Source organism: Trachemys scripta, chromosome 2 (genome assembly GCF_013100865.1).
Source record: "Trachemys scripta elegans isolate TJP31775 chromosome 2, CAS_Tse_1.0, whole genome shotgun sequence".
NCBI lineage: Eukaryota > Metazoa > Chordata > Testudines > Emydidae > Trachemys > Trachemys scripta.
This window is the reverse complement of record NC_048299.1, coordinates 62523015-62547189: the sequence shown is the minus strand read 5'-3', so window position 1 is coordinate 62547189 and position 24175 is coordinate 62523015. Positions and strand designations below refer to the sequence as shown.

At 41.4% G+C, this 24175-nt stretch overlaps 1 protein-coding gene across 2 annotated transcripts in view; it reads left to right on the top strand.

Annotated features, from left to right (window-relative positions):
- The window catches only part of SCRN1 (secernin 1), a 49536-nt gene extending 25361 nt beyond the window's left edge, over positions 1 to 24175 (top strand). For both annotated transcript variants that reach the window (XM_034760714.1, XM_034760715.1), the window contains exons 4-9: positions 6085 to 6287; positions 9555 to 9749; positions 11230 to 11395; positions 16577 to 16757; positions 21967 to 22126; positions 22438 to 24175. In XM_034760714.1, the coding sequence (XP_034616605.1) occupies positions 6085 to 6287; positions 9555 to 9749; positions 11230 to 11395; positions 16577 to 16757; positions 21967 to 22125 (904 nt within the window). In that variant the 3' untranslated portion in view covers position 22126; positions 22438 to 24175. The remainder of the gene's footprint in view (positions 1 to 6084; positions 6288 to 9554; positions 9750 to 11229; positions 11396 to 16576; positions 16758 to 21966; positions 22127 to 22437) is intronic.

Sequence of the window (24175 nt, the reverse complement as noted above, 5' to 3'; positions counted from 1 at the left end):
CCGGCTCCCGACCCCGGCGCACCCCTCGACCCCGGCTCCCGGCCCGGCGCACCCCCCGACCCCGGCTCCCGGCCCCGCGGGTCCGGCCCGGCCCGGCACCATGCCCCCGGCCCCGGACAAAGAGGCCCCGGCCGAGCCTCCCGATTTTCCCGGACATGCCCGGCTTTTGGGGATTTCCCCCCGGACGGGGATTTGAGCCCCCAAAAGCCGGACATGTCCGGGAAAATCCGGACGTATGGTAACCCTAATATCAATGAAGTAGACACTAAGATTGGGATTTAAAACTGTATAGGCTATAGACACCACCTATAGATACGCTATTTATACAGGGCCCAGAACATGATCAGTTAGCATTTTGCAACATTTGGAATATATCAAACTAGCAAATATTGCCACTTCAACCTAGTTTGCATTCATTAAAATCAGCACCATGTCTGCCTACCATACAGAACAGAAGTGATAGATTGTCAGAATAAGGAAAGCTGTAGTAAGGAAGAAGTGATTAACTCACAGCTCTGTATTGCCCATCGTTTTCTTCTTTAAAGCATCCTACTCTGACCGAGAAAGCTTACTCCTACGCATAAACACCCTAGAATAAGTAAGTTACTGTAGCCCTACTTCAGCACATGCATTCCAATGTAAACCCTTTGCCCTTCTGTTGAATGCTGACAAACAAACTTCTGAAAGTTCATTCACTCCAGGCTGGCTGCCTGAAAGGCTTGCTCTGCATTGTAAGTCTGAAGCTGCACATTGAGCAGCAGTGAGGAGAATCATAAAAACAAAACCAAGCAGGAGGAAGAAAGAAAATGGCACAAATGAGCTAATAGAAAACCTGAACTGCTTCTAGCAAGGGAGCAAATGGACTGCCACAAATGTAGGTAATGGTCAGAATAAAATGATTGTATCCTGTTGTTTAGCAAAGATTCTCTTTTTAATGGCATGTCCTATGGCTGGTTGATACTATCAAACTTATATTTGTCCCACAGGCTACTAGGTTTTTAACAAGCGACAGTTTGGATAAATTTCAGAGTAGCAGCCGTGTTAGTCTGTATCCGCAAAAAGAACAGGAGTACTTGTGGCACCTTAGAGACTAACAAATTTATTAGAGCATAAGCTTTCGTGGGCTGTATTCTAATAAATTTGCTGTAGTCCACGAAAGCTTATGCTCTAATAAATTTGTTAGTTTGGATAAAGAGTTCTATGTGTAGTAAGTGTGAATCGTGGCAGGTCAGAAATCTAGTTTAGCAGTTAAGTACATATGCCATTTAGTAACACTGGATCCACAGCAATATATGAGTAGATGCCAACCTAAGGAGAAACCAGTAGTGGTTGGGCATCACCCACTGTCTGAACAATTGATTTGGTGAAGGAGAGGACAAAGATCAAAGCCAACAATAGCTTGCACCAAGGAGAACTAGAGATCACTATAAACGGCTAGCGTGCTGTTGAAATTCCTCTTTTTAGTTGTGAAAACTTCTAGAATACTGGATAATGACATTAAAATTCTCTTTTGGGTGATATCCAGAATACGGAGATCCAGCAAGTACAGAATCAATGCTTGTAGGCCATGTGGACACCATCGGTACTGACAGCACCACTTTTCAGCCATTTGCAGACCATGCCAGTCACATGACTTGAGATTAATTGGGAGGGCAATCCATTGAGACATTCAAAGTATAATTACGGCTTGATCTACACTTAAAAAGTTGATTGGGGGTAATGAGAGCCACATCCCTGAAAGCTGTAGGTATGCTCACCTAATGCCCAATGTAGATGCAGTTATGTCAATGGAAAAATGCTTCCATCGACCCAGCTTCTGTTGTTCAGGGAAGTGGTGACAGGAAAACCCTCTTCCATTGGTGCAGGCTGGTTTACACTATGGTATTATGTCAGCATAGCTATAGTGACGTTGCTATGCTGGTATCGTCCCCGTAGTGTTGATATACCATAGGAAACATGATCTTTTCTGCCCTAATTTTCCCTTCCCCCCCACTTTCAAGTTCTATGTTGGCAGTAAGTCTTAGCTCTAGGCTTTTCAAACTTGGTATACATTTTGCTTTTGTTTCGGAAAACAAGCTTCCTTCCTTGGAAATAGTTTCTAAACTTTACAGCTGGCATAAGAGTATTCAGACCAAGAAGACTGCTCAGGCACTTCAGCCAAAATCCTACCATCTGAGCCAGACATGAAGAGACCATGTGAGACTGAGCCCTTCTGAGGGGGCCTACACCATCATCCTCCTGGCTTAGATTGTACCCCAACTCCTTAGGGATACTTCATGCAGAAAGTAAGAAGCCTGCCTGGCATTTCTCTGGAATTCTGTCACTGGCAAGTTAGGAATTCAGATCCAGCAAACATGGACCAGGACTCTAAAAATGTGTGTGGGTGCTGTTAAGCATACATAGAAAACCCCAACAACATTGCAAAAAACAAACACATTTCATTATAAACTTGAAGTGTCACCATTGCTTCCTTCCTTACAATTCTAACAGTTCATTCTGAAGAGTCCTAGGCACCACAATCAGAAGGCTTTATTTTTATCTGTGGACATGAGATGAAATGATGCATAAATAAAGTGCTGGGGCATCTTATGAAGGTTTAACACATCTGTCTGAAAAGAGCTTTGGGGTTACCAGACATTTCTATTTCCTAAATGTCATCATTTGTTCAATAGCTGCCTATTTTCGACTTTTCCCAAAACTAATTTGGCTAAGTTGACGTTACTCTTAACTGAAGATGCTTTTCTTTAAAGTAGCAGTATTGGTTCAAATGTCTATTTATTTAAAACTCATTCACATTTTAGTAGCTTGTGTGAAAGTCTGAATCTACAGTTAGGAGTTGAAGTTGAAGAGCTAAGAATTTCAGGTTAACAACATTGCAATTTTGCTGTGACTGCCTTGTTGGAGGGCATGTCACTGAGCTTCTTTGTTAATGAAGAATTCCGGTCTGGGGATAGAATGGATTTAAAGCCCCCACCCCCACTAGTAGCCTCAGAGGATTGATTTTTACTCAAGAGCTTGGTGTTAAAGGCTTAAGGAAGCGGAAAGTTATGGGGATCAGCAGATCTTTAGACAGAAGTTATGTTGGATTTTTTCATCTCCACTACAGGTCCGCTGTAGGTCAGACCTCCTAAACAGGTTGCTTGTTTTATTCTCTGCTCCCAATAATTTACAGGCAGCCTCAGGAGTGCTCATCTGTTTGAAACAAGTGAATGAATTGTTTCCCCCGAAGAGGAGTGGGGACAAAGACAGATTGTAGAATCTGATTTTGTGGCCCATCAGAGCCAGCCTTGTACACTCAAGACTCTGTGCGGACACAGCAGCTCTGAGGTTGTCCCATTTTCCTCAGTATCTTCAAGCCACCGCTCTAAAAACATATCCTCACACCAACAGGAGCAGAGCCGGCAGCAATTCAGTGCTATTTCTCTTCCTCTCCCACTGCCTCCTCCACACCAGACTTCTGATCTTGACTCCAGCAGCCTGGGCCCCAGAGATCTGATGCCCAACTTTGTGTGTCATTTATGTGCTCATCTTTTCTAGAAACATAAGTGTGTAGAGGATTAAGATGTTCAGTCAGCTTTAGTGGAAATCAGGCTTCCAGATCCTTTAGCTGGGGAGCTAGACTCTGCCCATTTTGGGAAGAAGAAAATTACCAGGGAAACCAACTTCCATCTGTAATCAGGTTTTGTTTGATCAGATTTTAGTTTCACAATATGCCTTCCCCAGTCCTTAATTATATCATAATCCTCTTGGCTGAGTCTCTGAGGCAAAAATAAAGGTGTGAAATGATTATTGTGCCAAATGCAGTGACTGTTTGACCAGCAAAAAATATGCCTGTTATGCAAAGATATCTGCCAGTGCATTGGGTTTTCCACTGTTAGTAGCAGGAAATCTAATTGATTCATTGGGGTATCATACTCCCGTGTGTCTCAGGGGAAAAAATTTTGAAACAAACTTTTACGCAAAAATTAAAATTGTTTAATGGTATTTGAAATCCCATGACAGTAACAAAGCTCTGCCCTTGAAATGCATGACCATCCACAACATCAATGCAAAAGAAAGTTAGTGTTTGCATTCCCAGTAACGGAGTACATGCTGCTGGTTGGCCAGTGGCCAATACCCATCAGCTGCACCCTTCTATCTAATTCCACATTCAGGATGAGGTCCTGGGACATCTGCCAACTGTCTGAATATTAGGTCTTGTCTGATTTTTAAGTCAGGCATCCTGGCTTTGAGAGGGAGTGACTGGGATTGCACATACAGCGGTTGGAGATGTGGCACTGCTTGAGCAGGAAGATGGCAAAGCTGAAGGATGAGAGAATGATTGTCAGAGGAAGCCCATACAGCCATGAGACTTTCTCCAGAGATGTTCAGCAGCCTGCGAGTGGAAGCAAATATTGGAGTGAGCACACCCTTGGGCTAGGCTTGCTTCCACTGAGTGCTCAGACCCATCTCTGCGATAAAGATTCTTAGCCTTTGCTCACCTTCTACATTTAGCTGGAAACAGTGTGAAGTGAGATCATTTTACAATAAAACCAAGCTTCTCCGTTCTTTGCTTCCCCAAACTTCTTGTTGTGGAATGTCAAGGTTTGTTTGAGAATCTGATGGGGAGGCCTTGGCTATGCCACAGGCTTGAAGTGCAAACATGGGTAAGTGATTTAAAGCTGCATTTTCAAAAGGCGCACTCCTTTAGATGCCCTGCTTCAGACACCCAGGGCTGTATTTTGAGACTGACTTCAGTCAGTGTGGGCGGTTCACAGCTCTGAAGATAAAAAAAAGCTCTGTCAAATTTTGTTCCCAACTTTAGAGAAAAGAATCTCAAAAATTTGGATCTTAACCGCTGCCTTGGTTATCCCACCTGTCAGCAGGGCTTAGATTGGATAGGACTAAGACATAATTCATTTTTGTAAAGGGTTTTGATTCTCTAGAAGGCGGATGTAAATACAGACTTTCATTTTTATTACTACAGTAAGTTTTTAATATGGGAGGTTAATGTAACTGACAATAAGGAATGTACAGTATGGTATGCCAGAGTTAAGATATCAATGAAATCATATTTGTGGGTGTTGATATTTCTAAAGAGCTTGTATTTAGCTGATGGCAGAAATAGATTAAAAGATTAAATAAATAGAAACCTCTAATCTGTTGCCTAGACAGCAGTTAAGTAGAGCTGAGTAGCTGTTAGCTAATTTCCTAACTAGGATGGTTTCATTTTGAATATCAATACTTCAGATCAATATGCTAAACCCCATTGATTTTACTATTCTGATTCGTTTTCTAAAACCAGTAGTTAAGTTTATTTGTTAGGATTTGCAAATTTACTTTTACACTCCTTTCAAGCCAGTCACATTCAGCTTTGGTAAGTACCCTGCATTTTAGTACTTCCAAACAGCATTTAAGAAGTTAACACAATAGAGTTGCCCACAGACACTCAAAGATGCCTTTGTCTACAGTATTAAACAGTCACTGAAGGCTGATGTGCAATTAATTTTCTATGGAGGGTATGATGGATAGTAAGTGTGGGAGTACAGGAAGAGAAGAGTGATAAAGATAAGGTCACATTGACTATTCATTCTCTCATCCTTCTGTAATATCTATTCCAAATTATCTGGTGTTTTGTACACAGCAAGAAGTGTACAGATCTGCTACTTTATAACTGTCTTGGAAAATTCTATTTACCAGTCAAATTCACTCCCCCTGAAGAGGGTAAATAGAATCTTGCAGGCTGTCTTAAGACACAGTCCCTGTTACACTTAGTACTTGTGTTAATTGTAGCAATTGTTGTAGACTTGTGGATGGAGAAACCAGTTTAGATAATATGAAAACATCATTATAAAGTTCTGGGCCTAGTATTTCTAGTGAACCTTTAAAGCAGAAATTGCTGATGTCTGACCAATAACTTCTGAATGCACTTCTCCCGTTAGATACTTTAGAAATGATTCCATCTGACATCAGTAAAACTGTAGCTCATACTATAGGATCCTATTCCAAGGTTTTTGTTTAAAACAAATGAGTCACTGCAGCACATCACTGGACTTTTCACTGTTACTTAAATTGTATTGGATTTTTTTTTTTTTTTTTTGTAAGGCTTGGCCTAGAAAGAGGCGCAACAGCTAAAGAGGCCTTAGATGTAATAGTTTCTTTGTTGGAAGAGCATGGACAAGGTGGAAATTATTATGAAGATGGGAGCTCCTCCCATGCTTTCCAAAGTGCATTTCTGATTGTGGACAGAGCAGAAGCCTGGGTATTGGAGACTGTTGGGAAATATTGGGCAGCAGAAAAAATCACAGGTGAGTTTTAACTGGTGGCAAACTGGTTATCATAAGAAGGCTGCATAACATCTCTTCAAAGCTTGTTTTATTTATTCCCTTTCATTTGGGGTAAAGATATCAAGGGGTTATGAAGAGGTCTAATTGGAAAAGTCTAAATGGCTTGGATGTATCAAATCAGTCAAACAATGAAAAGCTGCATGATGTTGGTAGCAGCCTAGCTTCAGTCTAACCCATTAAATGTCCTTCTTTTGTGTGGACAGATTGTCCTTCTGCAGTTATGCTATTTCTCCAGGCAAGGCTTGAAAGTTTACCAGACCCCTATGGGACAGAGGAATAATTTTTCTAGCCAGACATAGATACTAAAGACTGATGGAGGGGACTGTCCAGCAGTAATGCCCTGATGAGATACCCCAGTTCCTGGGAAGTAAGATACTGTTCCTGGACCCTGTTTATATTGACCCGTCTGGCGGATGTTAAGTGGTCTCATCTCTTATTTGAACCTCCTGGTTGCTGCAATTAGTGTGTCTGCGACTCTACCCTTCACCCGCCTTCTAAGTCATCCTTCCCACTAAATAGAATCAGAGGACTGGAAGGGACCTTGAGAGGTCATGTAGTCCAATTCACTGCACTCATGGCAGGACTAAGTATTATCTAGAACACCCCGACAGGTGTTTGTCTAACCTGCTCTTTAAAATCTCCAATGATGGAAATTCCACAGCCTCCCTAGGGAATTTATTCCAGTGCTTAACTACCCTGAGAGGAAGTTTTTCCTAATGTCCAACCTAAACCTCCCTTGCTGCAATTTAAACCCATTGCTGCTTCTCCTATCCTCAGAGTTTAAGAACAATAATTTTTCCTCCCTCCTCCTTGTAACAACCCTGCAATAACTCCATTGCCTACATCAGCTGCTGCTCGTAGCTTTTCCCAGGCAGAAGCATGAAGTTATTCTTGTTTGTTTTCACTTCTGCTCTTCCAGATCCTATTAGGCCTAGTCTTCACTTACCGGCTGGTCCGGAGGCACGCCATCGATGTTCTGGGATCGATTTATCGCGTCTGGTTAAGACGCGATAAATCGATCCCGGATCGATCCCGGAAGTGCTCACAATCGACGCCGGTACTCCAGCTCGCCGAGAGGAGTACGCGGCGTCGACGGGGGGAGACTTCCGGCCGCGTCTGGACCGCGGTAAGTCCGGAGTAAGGTACTTCGAATTCAGCTACGTTATTAACGTAGCTGAATTTGCGTACCTTAGTCCGAAGTCCGGACTAAGTGTAGACCAGCCCTTAGTACCAGTGAAACTGACCAGTTTTCACACTCCTACCGCTTGCAAAAGCTACCAGCAGCAGGAGAAAGAATGGAGGAGGAGCCTCTCTGCAGGTCTAGGAATGCGGCACTGCATTGTTTTACATTTATTTCCCATAGGAGGTTCTCTTTGCAACCATAATAGCTATTCTTGAGCTTTTCAGAGTAAAGCTTTACTACAAAAGTCACGGGCACTGGTATGCTACACTAAGCAGGGAAGTTCGCTATTTACCAGTGCTTTATAGGACACTGGGTTTTTCAAACCTTGTCCCTAGAATCATTTGGTATATTGGGTCTTCTACATAATTTTGTTACACAGAACTTTTTTCCTTAAATGAAATTGCTTGATGAACTCTACTTGTGATGAAGAATACTTTAATTATAAAGCTATCCAGGAAATAGACGTTTGTAAATGAATAATACTCATGCAATTGTCCTGTTGCTGATCTGAATATAGCACTGACTTGAGTAATTCTGTCAATTTGAATCTACTGGAAAGAACAAAATTTAAATGTTTAATTGTTGTAATATTTAAAGGGATGCTAATGGTTTTTTTTGCTTTGCTTGATAATAACGTATTCCAGTTGGTCAAATCAAAATTATTCCAATCTTACAGTCTCCTGAAAATGAACAGCTAAGAGATTAATGCCCTTTCATGGTACAATTTAAGTTTGAATGTGTGAAGCAGAACATACTGAAACCTTTCAGCCTGCCACTAACCCTTGATTTCTGTAGTTGGTTTGTAGGCAGTAATGCGTATAGCAGCTTTTAACTTTGATTAGTAATCACTATTTCAAATTTTATTCAGTGGACATTAGAAAGGCAACTCTGATTCTATAACAATAGCTGTTAATGATGCTATTAAAGTAAAAATTTCATAAATCACTTTAGGCTGCCTATTAAAAATAAGTCTGCTACCTTCACTGTCAAGTTTTGTTTGGATAATGAGTATAGTTTAAACAATTATTTCCATTACTCATATGATGTGTTTACTGTATCCTCTGGTGAGTATCTGCAGTAGCAATCATTAGTCATGCTGTCTGATGTGTATGGATATAAACAATTTAGGCAGAATTTTTTTTGGAAAAAAAGTTATACAATAGACAAACACATTGAAGGCTTATTATTTTCAATCCATATTATTGTCTTAACACCTAGAGAACCATGTTTTAAAAACAAGTCTTGTGCTCACAAAGACACTACATTAAATTTTTACAGAAGGATTTATAATTCAATATTGCATTTTAAATATTGAACATTAAAAAAAAACACTTTAAACAAGTATTCCGATTTGATTGGAAACCAAATTATGAGTTATTCCACATGAGCTCTTCTTCTGCTGGTCTTTCAAATGATGCCCATTTTCGAACAAGAAACTTAAAATCGCCGGTTATAATTAGGTGACAGTTTCTGGGATAGAAAGTTATTTAGCAAATGTGTATAATGCTGTGTTGAATAGTGGGATTAACTTTTTCTTCAAATAACACATAATGCCGCACAGATCAACTCTGGGCTGAAGTACTATTGTGTCAATTCCTTTGGGTTGATTGTAATCATGTTGGATGAGCTAGTTAATGTGGTCTCGGGCAAAGGGTCAAGATCACTTCCAAACAAGTTTTTGAAAGTGAAGTGTCATAACTTAGCTTCTGGAAATCTAAGAGCCTGATTCTCTACTGCTTTGCACCTTGTAGAATCTCTTCCACTGTGCAGAGGTGGTTGAAAATCATAGCATTCTGATACGGTAGCATTCTGCAATCATGTGGTGCAGGGATAAGTATCTAAACATGACACAAGATGCACTGGAGAATCAGGCTCTGAAACTCGAAGTGATGAGTAAATCCTGTGCCTGTGTAATTAGGTGACTATCACAAAGAAATGTCTAGATTGGTCAATGGCTTAGTTTGCTAATAAAATATTTTGCTCCTCTATCTGCTTCTAGCTACATTGTAGTAATGGTATATTGTGATCTGTGGCTCTTTCCATAGAGGGAGTAAAGTGCATTTGCAACCAGCTTTCATTAACCACAAAAATTGATGTTGAGCATCCTGAGCTTAGGAGTTATGCAGAGACTCAAGGCTGGTGGACTGGAGATACAGAATTCAATTTTTCGGAAGTGTTTTCTCTAGCTGAGGACCATTTAGGCTGCTGTTCAGGCCAGGAGAGCCTAGCAAAACAAGAAGGTAAGTAGAAAGGCTTTTTCCTTACTGATTTTTCTTGCCACTTAATTCCCACTTTTCTCAACTAGACGTTCGGCCATAGTCTTAAGTTGGTACAAGGAGAGCACTTTCACATGGAAGGAAAATCCATAGAACAAATTGCCTCGAGCAAAACTCCTGCATGAAGTCTTAATGCCTCAGCCTAAATTTAGAATAAGGCTATTTATCAAATCACACAGACTAGGATGATAGAGTGTAAAGCTCTAAATTTTGTGGGTTCTTTTAGTCTTTTCATTGTAGGTTTGATACATGGGAATAAGAGTCATATCATACCGGTGCACCCCTGTTCTCCTATCATGAAGAGATGACTTACCTTAGTAGAAAACGATGAGGGGGCATTGTGTTTTTCCAGAAGGATGTTCGTATCAGTCCTATTGTGAGGTGGGGAAGAGGCATTATCTAGCTGCCTGTGGAACCAAGCTATGATTGCAAACTATGAGAATCAAGTTCTGTTACAGCAATGAAGATGCACTTAGAAAAGACTCCCCTCCCCCCCCTTCACTCCCCCTTTTCAGGCCAAACTGGATGTTTTTATTACCAGAGCATTTCAATAATCAAAATCTGCTATCAGCAGAAATGGGTTTATGTTCTGGTCCAGAATTTACTAATCACTTAAGATAGCTGGAGCTGGCCAGAACCCTTTTTGGAATTACTGAAGCATCTGCTGCTGTGCATGAGTAATGTGCAATCTTTGTTCAAGGCACATGCATGAGAAGTGTTGCCATTCTCTTTAAAAGCTCTATATTAAGGATGATTTGGGCATATTTGAAATGGTAACGAAATCTAGTTATTGTGCGACAGGCGACTGGATGAAAAACTTTTCACTGCAGTGCACAATGCTAGTAAGGGTGGTGTGGTCCAATGCCCACGACTCAAAGTAATTCTCAATCTGTAGAAGAGGGTCAGGAGAGGGTCAGGAGGGGAAAGAAATAGAAACTAATTAGAGCACCTAAAAAAGTTGAGCTTGAAACAGAAAGCTGGTCTTAACCATAACTGTCACTCTCTGCTATAATACAGTCTAGTTAAACATAGATAACTGCATCAAAAGCCACTGGAAACATTTGATGATCCATGTTATAGATTATCTTTACCACGCCTAGAGCTGTGAAGCTTGTCTCTACACTTTTAATTACTTCCAATCCATTAGACATGATGGGCCAAATTCACACTTGGGTCTGTGAATGGAGACATTTACAGTGGCAAAAAGTCCATCGGTTAGAGGGTTGAGGCAGTGCAAGGCAGCTGTAATCTGTTCTAGTATGTTTCAGGGTTTAAGTTTTGTAAATACAAGCTGTTAATAGTGGTGGGGGTATGTTGCCACCTATATGCTGTGGCACTGTTTGCGCTAGGCCTGATGCAATGCCCATTGAAGTAAAAGTACTTGCCTTTGAATTTGGTGGGATGTGGATCAGGCCCATTGGGCACCTTTTTCCCCTTCTTGCAGGAAATATCACTGTGCAAACAATGATGGATGTCTTGCGCGACAAAGGTAGTGGTGTCTGCGTGGACTCCGAAACTTTCCTCACTACAGCTAGCATAGTGTCTGTTTTGCCTCAGAACCCTAGTTCTCCCTGTATTCACTACTTCACTGGCACTCCGGACCCTTCAAGGTAAGTCAGGGTGCCTGCTGCCCTTCTGAGACTTAGTGGTGCAGGCTTTAATAAGGAGATTCTGGCTGTGTGTATGTACATTGAAAGCTATTAAATCTGATTTTAGTGACAGATTTAGGGCCCCCTTGTGACTGGCTTTGCATGGGTGAACAAAGAGGGAGAGGGTGCATATAACTTTCCTTCCCCTTCATCATGTTCCTTCACAGAGGTGTGCTGCAATTCCTGTCTATGCTCACCACACAAGGACTATGTTCTATGTCAGAAGATTCAGCACTCCTCTATGCCCTGCCCATCGTCTTCCCATACACCCTTTGGATCACGCCTTTGTTTTCAGGACATGGATTTCTCTCTGAATGCAGTTTAAGTAGAAATCCCAGTAAATACCTATGGTACTAGGACAAAAAAAACAACAACACATTTTGTTAATCTTGGTGTAAAGATCAGTAGCTCGCTAACATTCCATACATTAGGTCTTACACTTAAATCCTACTATGGTATTTTAACTTGTTCAGAGTGCTGGCTTTGGTAATTGAAAAATAGTTCACCCTGGAGGCAAGTTCTTTTAAATGAAACATTCTTTTCTTCTGTTCCATTTCACTTAAGGAGGATATCAGCAGAAAGTAGTAAAATTAATGTAAATTCAATTTAATTTCTTAAATTTTAATCTTAAGAAGGAGAATAATTCTTCTCACAGTGTGTCATATTATAATGGCTGAGCATATACTGTAAGAGGCTTAGTGATACTCCACACACTTCTGAGTACTACATATACAGTGTGTAAACTTCAAAGGAGAGGAACTGCTTAGGGTGGCCTAAGTGGTGACTGCCCTGCATAAAATTACCATACCATGGTAAAAGAAAAGAAAAGTTATGATGAATAGCAGGAAACATTTTTACGTAAAGGTTTATTGTAACATCCTCTCGAGAAGAAATAACCTCCCCTCCCCCCGTTACTTAAATCTGGACAGGACAGAGTATTGGGGTATACTATAGGGAACAACCCATGTCCTAACAAGTCTCTCTCACCATGAACTGTGAATCCCAGCTTGGGTTGCTCAGTATTGTTTTTTAAACTAAACCACATGCAGCTTAAGAAAATATTTGCCACTTACTGTATATTGGAGAAATGATGATTTGGGGGAGAGGATGCCAATCTGACTATCCCCTTGGACAACCAAAGGTCACTACAGTCAGATGACTATTAGTTGTCTTAGAAATCATAGAAATGTAGGCCAGGAAGGGACTTTGAGAGGTCATCTTGTCTCCCTCCCGCCATGCTGAGACAGGATTAAGTAAACCAAGACCATCCCTGAGAGGTGTTTGTCTAACAACTTCTTAAAAACCTTCAGTGATGGGGATTTCACAACCAGTGTTTAACTATCTTTCTAATTAGAAAGTTTTACCTAATATCTAACCTAATTCACTCTTGCTGTAAATTAAACAAATTACTTCTTGTCCTACTCTCATGGACACGGAGAACCATTGATCACCATCCTCTTTGTAACAACCATTTACCTATTTGAAGACTCCCCCTTCAGCCTCCCCTCTGCATAAATATGCCCAGTTCTTTCAACGTTTCCTCATCGGTGATGTTTTCTAAATCTTGTATCACTTTTGTTGCTCTCCTTTGGACTCTTTCTCCCATTTGTCCACATCTTAGTGTGGTGCCCAGAACTGTACACACTACTCCAGCTGAGGCCTCACCAATGCTGAACAAAGCAGGACAATTACTTCCTGTGCCTTACATGGTAATATATCCTAGAATGGCATTTGCCTTTTTCCACAACACTGACTCATTCAGTTTGTGATCCGCCATAACTCCCAGATTCTCTTCTGCAGTACTACGGCCTACCCAGTTATTCCCTGTTATGTAGTTGTGCATTTGATTTTTCCTTCCTAAGGGCTGTATTTTATACTGGTCTTTATTGAATTTCAGTTCGTTGATTTCAGTTCTTCAATTTTCAGTCATTTTGAATTCAAATCCTGTTCTTCAAAGTGCTTGGAACCCTTCCCAACTTGATGTTGCCCACAAGGTTTATAAGTATATTCTTAACTCCATCATCCAAGTCATTAATGAAAATACAGAATATTCCCAAGCCAGGACAGACCGTTCTGGGATCCCACTTGATAAGTGCTCCCAGATTGTAGCAAACCATTGATAACTACTCTGAATACTGTCTTTCAACTTGTTGTGTACCCACCTTACAGCTAATTTCATAGTTCTTATAGTCTTCTCAAAGACTATCATGTGGGGTTCTGTCAAAAACTTCACTAAAGTCCAGGTATAGGATTCTTCCTTCCCTCCCCACATCCACTGGGCTGTTTACTCTGTCAAAGAAGGAAATTAAATTAGTTTGGCACGATTTGTTCTTGACAAATCCTTGTTGGCTGTTACTTATCTTACTATCCTCTAGGTTTGAACAAATTGATTGCTTAATAATTTGTTCCAGTATCTTTCCATTTATAGAAGGTAGGCTGATTGGTCTATATCATTCCCCAGGTCCCCCTTATTCCCCTTGTTAAAGGTAGGTACTGCATTTTTCCTTCTCCAGTCCTCTGGGACCTCACCCATTCTCCATACGTTCTCAAAGACGGTTGCGTTGGCTACTTCCTTAAGTACTCTATGTGACTAACGTGCTTCCACAGGGGTTCCTTAGTGCTGAAGGGAGTTTCATCCTTCACCTGGGAACTCAAGTCTTCATTGGACTCTGAGCAAGGCAGTAGGTAGGCTGGCTTCTCCAAACTACTCTTTACCTTACCCAGGCCCATTGCTCTCCCATCTGTGTCACATAAAGGCTGCAGCAAGGCTTTCAACACCCGTTGGGATTTCTTTTCCTTCCAGAGCAAAGCTACAGCCTCTAGCCTGGCAGCAAACAGACAGACTTGCAGAGGTCCTTCCCTCTCCCCATCACAAGTGCTGGGACAGTTTGTTTAGTTGTGGGTTCTTAGAGCATTGACCCAAACTGTAAACCCCTGTATATAATGGAAACCACTTACAGCCAAGGGGTGCAGCAGCACCCTATGCTCCCCATAAAGCAAATAAAGCAAGGTTTGTACACAAGACATTAAGAAAAACAGCCACACCAGAGTTCCTGCTTCTCTGTGAGTTAAAACTTTTCTAGACAAGCTATAATCAAATATAATAAAAACTCACTCACAGCTCTGTCAGTGCTTCTTTGTGAAGAGAAAAGCTGTCCTACTCTGGTCATGCCAGCCTGCTTCCTCACTCCCTGAAAACCCCTGCCAGCTGATTGTCTTCCTTATAAATAAATAAGGGCTGAGTTTCGGGGAGGCTAATGAGCCTCAGGTGCATCTGAACTCTCTGTCTGAACTTTGTCTCCGGGAGTCACAAGGCTTTTCTTCTCATCCACGCTCCCCATTGTCCTGGGCCCCAATAGGAAACCGCGACAAAATGAACGTATGCAAAATGTTAGTCTCAGTGCAGTTCATTGGGCAAGCATCCTCCTCACAAAACCCCCAACATAAGGCACTGGGCAGGTGGGGTGGTCTATCATCTTATCTAATTGGTACTCTCATTGGCCGTTTCTGCAGATGCCAATGATTCAGTGGGCTTGGAGACCGAACTGTCTCCCTTAGCAGTGGTCATTGTGGTTTAAGACTGAGCTGAATTGTTGGGACAGTATGCGCTGCTCCTGCTTCTGCTGTTCTGAGAGCATTTCCATCTCCATGGCTGTCAATCAGGAACAATAGGTGCAACTAGAATACAAATAAAGAATAACAGCCCATCTCTGTATGCTACTGTCACTTCTGCTTTACATGCCTTCTCTTAAAAAAATCTGTAATAAAAGACATGTCTTGCCCCAGTCTGTTTGGGTCAGAATCTTGTGATGGCAGGGCTTCTCAAGAGTGATGGATAGAGCAGCAGTGATAGACTTCAGTTTCCTGCTCTATCATTAGTTTTCAAACTTCTTTTCAAAAGTCTCTCACCTTTTGGCATGCTCCTTCACACTGGCTGTAGGGCATTGCCTTAAAAAACAATTTATTAAAAGTATTTTCTCTTGTGTTCCTAACCAAGAGGTTAGATCTAGATTTTAGGTATGAAATTCCCTTAGGTTAGGGACAGGTTTCAAATGTATTTTGAGCTCCCATTTAATTCCAGATTCAAGTGCTTTGTTTGATGAAAAGTATTACAGTATTTTCTGTGTAACCATTTCCTTATCCTTTCCTTGACTTCCCAGTTCAGACACTGGTGGTCAATGCCAAATCTTCAGAGATACTTAGTAGGTTGTGTAATAACTGGCCAAAAATCTTCCTCTAGCCCTCATAAGTGGATGGCTTTAAATATATCCACCTTCAGTTTGTTTCAGCAAAGAAATTCTGAACTGAGTGCAGGACTTAAGATGTATATTGTGTGAAGAGCTTTATTGATGTATAAGGGTACGTCTTCACTTACCTGAGGGTCCGGCGGCAGGCAATCGATGTTCTGGGATCGATCCCGGAAGTGCTCGCCGTCAACGCCGGTACTCCAGCTTGGCGAGAGGAGTACGCGGCATCGACGGGGGAGCCTCCGTGCCGCGTCTGGACCCGCGGTAAGTTCGGACTAAGGTACTTTGAATCCAGCTACGTTATTAACGTAGCTGAATTTGCGTACCTTAGTCCGAAGTGGGGACTTAGTGGGGACCAGGCCTTAATTGCTGCTGTGTAAATGTAGGAGAACTGGGAAGTTTTAGGTTGGGAGACTGGTTCTGAGCCAGTTAATTTCTTTGAAAACTCTAAGCACAGCTCCCACAGACTACTTAAAGTGTGGGATGAGAGAACATGAAGGAAAAAAGAAAGCAAGAGAGTAGTATGGGGATAAACATTGGGATTTAAAGATGATCAAAACATTTACCCTCTTTTCCCTCCCCCCCCCACAAAAAAAAAATCAGAGGAAGGAAGCTCAATGCTGTAATTCACAGAAATGGGGAAACTGAGATGGAGCGGGGAAAGAGAGGTTAATATGCAAAACTTTGCAGGACCCAGTGTTTTTGAAAGTAAATGGATTTTTCTTGTGGCCTGTTTTCCTATATTAGAAGAGGTTATTTTTGTGCCATATGTGACCCCATCCCGCCACAGTAATATAGATATGCACATGCAATACTGTTCAATGAGTCTCTGTTGGCAAAGTAGCCTGGGTCATATACAGAACGTCCCTGTGAATAAGGTTCTTATCTCTTTCAGGTCCATATTTAAACCTTTCATCTTCGTTGATGATGTCAAACTAGTACCAAAAGTTCAATCGCCTTTTCTTGGTGATGACGATCCTGTAAAAAAGAAACCTCGGTTCCAGGAGAGGCCTGACCGGAGACACGAACTGTACAAGGCACATGAGCGGACCCGATCTGTCACTGAGAATGATCAGGTAAAGCCTCTAGGACTTGGAGCCTTTAGAGACAGGTTTTTTTCTTAAGACTAATACACCTGGGATCTAAACTGCTGACTGTGTGAAGAAAAGTTTTGAATGTTTGCATGACTTATGCTTCATTCTTTCTAGAAAAATTTCTGTAAAATCTTTTCCCACAGAAACCTTTAAATCTAATTAAAAGAAAATAAGTGGGTTCCCCCCCCTAAAAATCTGAATAGAGGATTAGAAGTTAAAATGGAGGAGTGAACACTTTAGCCATGGTTGGTTGCATTCTTTTCATATTAATTTTTGTAAACATGGAACTAAAAAAAAAAAATTCACACTAGATGTTGGCAGAGTTCATTATTCAGACTCTCAGCTTATAGAATTTTAAGACTATAAAAGTTGTCTGCTTCTGTCTAGGGCTCAATCGTGGTGGGTTTTTTTTCTTTAAGTGCTGCATTATTGAACACTATCAAAGTTTAGAGAATGTTTACAAAAACCTGACAGGTCACCCAAGTTGCCCCTTAAAAAGAATCAAAGGGAAACTTACAAGAGCCTGCAAAACTCATATAAAATCCCTCAAACTTTCAAAGGCTATCATTGTACATATGTGACATGCGGGGCACAATCCAGACCAGTGGGGGGCTGTGTCACCTCTGCCTTGCAACCTTGTGTACCTTACAATGCCTTGCTGATGTAGCTCCCACCTGGGCTGCTCACAAAGAGCATGCAAGCCACATCCTGTCTGTCTGTGTGTAACTGCAGCCTGCTCGCACCAGCCTGGGTTATACTGCAGGGTGACCACAACACATTCCCAGTCCGAGATCTTTCCTCCAGAAATGTATGTCCTGTACGGCCCAGCCCTGTTCTGGACAGTATAATTATATTAGGTCCGTTGTTCCTATAGGGGAATAACATGCCAGTTTATTACCTTAAAGACACTTCAACTTAATCACACTGGATTAAATAAAACAATAAAACAAGTTTATTAACTACAAAGAGATTTTAAGTGAGTATAAATAATGAGGCATACAAGTCAGAAATGGTTACAAGAAAAATAAAGACAAAACACTTACTAGTATCTACTTAAGAAACTAACTCTGTTGCAAAGCAAACTTCCAGCAGATTACTTACCAAACTCTCAGGTCAGGACCCTTCCCCCAGAGTCCAATGGTTGTTTCTTTTTGTCTTTTCGGGTGCGGAGAATGAGGTGGGCAGAGAGGGGCGGGGGAGTCTCTGGGGGTGTTTGTCCCTCCTTTTTATAGTTTCAGTCCCCCTCTTGAAAAACATTTCTAGCTGAGACCCAGAGACAGAGTCTATGTTAAAGGATATACCTTGCTGGGTTATTTTCACATCTTTGAACTTCCTTTGTGTTCCCTCCTTGCTTGATGACTCTGTTTACTGCTTAAATGCACATTAAGGCAAGCACACATTCCTTCATTAAATCAAGTCTGTCCTATTGCCTGGGCGGAGTTGTGGGGTTTGAAACATGTGTTAATAACATCATACAGGAGAATCTTATTGCTTCATGTACAGTGTTGGCACACCTTTTATCGGGACAATACTAACCAGCAAATTGAGTTTCCAAATGACACCTTACAAAGCATACCTTGTACAAAGATTATTACAGTGGCATGTCAGCTGTGAATACAGGGGTATATTTGGTCACAAGATACAGAGTTATTTTGAACGGTGTTAATGGTTTTTGGGATGTGTTTATAAAACTTGTGTCACATTATAATAGGATCGTGGCAGGAATATCACGGGTTGAAATGTATCCCTGAGTACTGAGATGCTGGAGTATGGAATGATTCATAATGTATAATTTTTTGTTAAAGGGACATTCAAGATATGACATCTTATGCAATTCCTGTTTCAGCGATCATGTGTGTGTTCACACATTTGTTAGGGTGAATTTTACAAACTCACATTTATGGCTAGTCTTGCACATCTCATCTCTTGCAATGGAGTGGAAACAAGATATTTTCTTTTTTGTACCTCAGAGCAGGAATTTTGTTTTCCCTCTAAGAAGAAGTTTTTAGAAATTACCAGGTTGAGACAGTACTGTCTGTATCCACTCTAGTAGGGAATGTATCTAGAATTGGTTGGTGTGTTTGAGGCTCATGAAGTCTGTCAGCAGAAAGCACTGTGTATCCCACACCAGATGGTGCTGGAACATGAGTGGTAAACATCACATGTATAACTACATCTTACCTTGGGTGGTGTGGGCCGCCTTTGGGCTACAGGTTGATCAGTATTGGTCCCCTCAGCATTTGTGTAGCCTGAGATGTCCACTCTTGTAAAGGCTGTGAAAAAAGATTTCCCTTGAGGAGAAAGTGACCTTAAACCAAGCAAGTCACAAAAGGACCACTCTACAGATGGTCAAAATTGTCGGAACGAAATGCCTTTCTCATCGCAGCCACAAAAAAGAGGACAGAATAAAAAAGTAGGTAGCTATCATCAGCACAGCTCCAATTATTAAAATCCACACTGGCTAGCAGTATAGAGCACGTCAGCATTTCCTCCCCATTGTCCAATGCTCCCTCCTTGGTCTTCACCCTTCCACCCAAAATCATTGTAGCATACTCAGTCCTGTGTGGGGATGGATCTGATGATCTCTCTTGCGAGACCGCCAGCTGCCTCCTCTCCCTCTTGCTGTGCTGCACAAGGAAATGAAGAGTAGGAGCTGGCAGAGAATGAGAACAAATGTTGTACCGGGGGTAGTAGTAACGGCACTGTCCTCAGCAGAAAGCAAGAGAAGCCTGCATCTCCTGCTGACAGCCCCATTCAGACTCCTAGTGGTGGAATTTAAGAAGGAGAATTTAACTGCAAACCCTCCAGTTAGATAAAAGGGGATCCAATTGCTCGAGGGCACTTACAGAAGGGTTCTGCAGCTGCAGATAATAATCAGCACCAGTGTTCTAAGGATTCAAACATTGGTCTGTTGAATTAAATCCAGGGATGGCCAACCTGTGGCTCTAGAGCCGCATGCGGCTCTTCAGAAGTTAATATGTAGCTCCTTGTATAGGCACCGACTCCAGGGCTGGAGCTACAGGCGCCAACTTTCCGGTGTGCCGGGGGGTGCTCACTGCTCAACTCCTGGCTCTGCCACAGGCCCTGCCCCCACTCCACTGCTTCCCACCCCTCCCCTGAGTCTGCCGTGCCCTTGCTCCTCCCCTCACGCCCCCGAGCCTCCTGCCTGCCACGAAACAGCTGATCAGGAGGTGTGGGGAGGGCTGCCGGTGGGTGGGAGGCGCTGGGAGTGGGGGAGGGGGAAAGCTGATGGGGGGCTGCTGACGTATGACTGTCGCTCTTCGGCAATGTACATTGGTAAATTCTGGCTCCTTCTCAGGCTCAGGTTGGCCACGCCTGAATTAAATCAATAATCTGCCATTTTGGCAAACTATGTACAGGAGGTTGATGACTCCTCCCTCCCATTTCATCAGCAGCACAACCAGGTAAATACAATGGCTCCACCAAACGCCATACATCATGAAAAACCATCCTACTTATTATATCTTCTCCTAGTGCATCTCATTCGTTAAGGGAATGAAACACGATCTAGTTCATTTTTTTTCTGCAAGATTCATTAGACACATGCCTTCTGATTCTTGAGCTAATAAAGGAAAAGACTGTTCATAGTGTGTTCTTCAGAGGAAAGGACTATCGAAAACCCTCTTTTAACACAGTGCCACCCTAAAACTAACCCCATCCCACCCTAGTTCTGTACCTTTAAATGATGGTATTTTCTCTCTGAAAAGTTATGTTTTTCTTTACACAAAGGCCAAGCCCAAAAAGCAAACAGACCAGCCTATTCCTGTTTAAAACTTTCTGGCCTCAACCTGTTAGTTTTCTGCTGTCAACTGGAGAGTCACATAGATTCACAATCAGAAAAGCCTAGCAGACCTATAGTGGTGATGGAAGTAACTGCTACATAAGATGACTTGAAGGCTTCTTCAGTAAATATAGATGGTAAAGTTTAACTTACCATGTTTAAAATTTTAAAAAATGGTGGTAGTGGATTTGGAAAATTAATTTGAGGCCAACCTTCAAATCATGGAGAATAAATAGGAAAGTCTGGCTGAGTCAGCACACTCTGTATGAAAAGTATTCAATGTTCTCATGTGAAATTTTAGAACACCCTTAAGAGCAAATATAAAATTAACCAGGGCCCATGATGCTGAAGCTTTGGATTCTTGATACTCTGAAGCTTAGCATAAGTGACTCTGTCCTTTTGGGGAAGACCTATAGAGCACCAATAAGAGAACCTGCAAAAGCCACAGCAACCCTTACTGCTAAAAATGTTCCTCCTTAGAGTCAGAATCTTGTTTGCAGCTTCCAGAATCAGTGAAATAGTCTACAAAGACAGAAATGGCATTTTCTTTTCAAGGAGTCGGTTCCAAAACACACAGAGCAGTCCTGCTACTTGCTGCAACCATTCACAGAGACTGAAGTAGAAAATGCGCTTTTATGCTAAAAACTAGCTAAAGCAATATATTTTCTGGAGAGGACTTTCTACATAGAAACTGTTGAAAAGCAGCAGCCTAGTAAACCTTGCAGTGTCTGATAGAGATGCAGCCCCTATTCCGGGTTGGAATCTCTCTTCTCTGTAACTTAGACGTAACATTTCATCTGTCTTTCCCTTTGATGCTGTTTGACTGTACAGAGGTTAAAAGGTAAAAGGGCAAACTCATTAATTTTAATCCTGTGACTAAAGCTAGAGTAAAGAGGGTGATGTTCTGAGGGATACTGTTCTACATTCTGTTCTCTGTACCAGTGCCTGTTTTTGGAAAATCCTTCCAGGAACCCCTCGGTGACTTGCAGTGTTTTTGTTGTTAATGAATTTCCAGACTTAAGATGAATCAAATAAACTCTTTTTTTCCTCATAGTTATACAAGTTTTATCCCCCACTCTCAAGCTGTGCACAATCTTTAAAGTTCTTATTTCCTTTGAATTTACTACTCACTATTTTACCAGAGTTGTTTCTTGATTACTAGTCTCTATTGTTTGTTCTGCATGTTAAATGATAGACCATTGTTTTCATTTTTGCTTAGGGTTCTACCACACTAACATAGAAGAAAAAAAATCAGTATGGGATGTGTGTGTGTGAAGGAATGGGACGTTTTCAAATAGTGTGACAGTGCCCCCACAGCAGAGAGGAGTAGTAAAAAGTCACCTGAATTTGTTTAATGGGTACTTTAACTTGGCTGTTTCTTGCCTTTAGGATAAAGGTCAGAAGCTGATGAGGATTATGTTAGACCTTGAAAGACAAGGCTTAGAAGCTATGGAGGACATCCTCACCAGTACAGAGGTTCTGGATCCTGCTGAAGTAGTAGACCTTTTCTATGACTGTGTCGATACAGAAATTAAATTCTTCAAGTGAAGTAAGCAAATGTTTTAATACTTTGATTTAGAAACTGCTAAGCTGTCAGAAAAGCAGCTCATCTGCATATGTATAAATAAGATGTATAAATGCAAGACTTAGTCTGATTCAGATTGTGCTGGTATAACTTCAGTGGTGTTACTCCTGGTTTACACCACTTTAAATGATTGTAGAATCAGGCCTCCTTTATCTTTATGTCCCTTTTGATACCTCTCAAAAATCTTTTTCCTTTATATAATGTTATAGCCTCTCTTAGTTTTCCATTTGATTGTTGCTGTATGTGGATTTTAAACCACTGTTATCTCATTTCAGCCACAGTGGACACCATTAGCCTTTTCACAAGAAGACTCTATAGTTCTTCGAGCCTTGAAAGATAGTCTCCAGTCCACACAGCTGAATTTGCAGGAGGAAAACAAACAAACAAAAAGGCTTCTGTCTTTCTAGAAAAATGTTCCTCAGTAGCTATATCGAGTTAACAAAATTGCTTTCCTTTGTCCAATCATGTGGTGGTCCTGTTCTGTGTGTAGTGAAAGGAGAGAGTCACTGATTGGCCCGTGTGTGCATGCCAGCTAATGTAGTGCAGAATGTTTCATTGTTTGGGCAACAAAAAATTAAAACAAGGAATAACTTCATTCCAGTGTAATTTCCATATAATTTCTTAAAGCAAACAAATGTTTTTGTTTTATTTCCCCCTGTATAGCTCAGGCGAGGTAGCAAAGCTCAAATGCTTAGAATTTCACCAGCTACATGTATGCTTACCACTTCACATTGGAAGCTACAGAGGTTTTAAAAACAAAAACAGCAGCACCTGACAGTCTGAATTAGAGATAAAGGCCTGGTTCTGAGCTTGCTTGTGTAACTCTGTTGGCTGCAATGGAGCCACTCTGACTTATGCCAGAACACATGAGCAGAATTATGCCCTTGGGACTCAGTGCTGCCCTCACCTATTCATACCTTGGAAAAATGACGACTGCACTTGTGATGCCTGGTAGGTTTTTTTTTTTCCTTTCCCTAAAATTCATAGTACTGTGTATTGCAGGCAGAATCAAACTGAGTGCCTAGTATATTATATAATCAAATGACTTCAAGGCAGCATTGATAGACACATCAATGCAGTGACAACTCAGTCAGAACACTTTTTTTGTTAGAATAGAGGCTGGGCATTGAAGATAAAATTAGGGACAGTAGTCTGGCTGTGGGACCATATTGCCGTATGAAAGACAATTCTATGAGATCTCCAAATGGTATATGCTGTTTACAGCCGGAGGAAATCTTCAATTATTTAGCACAGGAAAAAGGAAGTGATTGTGACTGAGTTGTTGCCTACTCCTTGCAAGGCACAAATTCACAGTGAAGCTATGATCTGAATGTTACTCCTTTACAATCTGCAGAGAGGAGGATACAAATGGTTTATTTGCAGTTTTTCATCAGCACACCATTTTACCCTCTAGATTCATATTTGGATTTATGTGACTTCAGTGATTATCTACTTTTTGTGTGCTCTTGCCCTAACTCCTTTACTCTAAGAAGAGCATTGATCAAGGGAACCTTCTTAACTCATGACACAAGGGACAATATTAGAGCTGGGTGGGGACAAGGTGTTAATTCCCACCCATTGAAATATTGCAGCAGCATCAACAAAAAAGTTTTTCTTTTGGAGGGAGGTTGATGATTGAGAAGAGAAGCCCCCACTGAGGAACTGAAGTTTCTCAGAAGGGGAGCATCAATTTACCACTCTTTTGACACAGACAGTGTGTTTGGGGCTGCACCCAACCCCTACAAAATACTTAGCCCTCAGCTGCTTGGAATCAGAGTCAAACATCTTACAAACACAGTTTAAGGAAGTTTTTACTAATGCTTCATCTGCCACTTCCAGCTATAAATACATTCAGCAGACACTTAAGTCTATATTTATGCTGTGGCTACACAAACCATATACAGCCATAAAATTATCCATTTCAGTTTACTTGCTTTCTATTAAAGTCCTGTAGTGGCTTTATCAGCTCTCCTCAAACAACAGTATCAATCCAACCTCCTCCCCTCCCCCCCC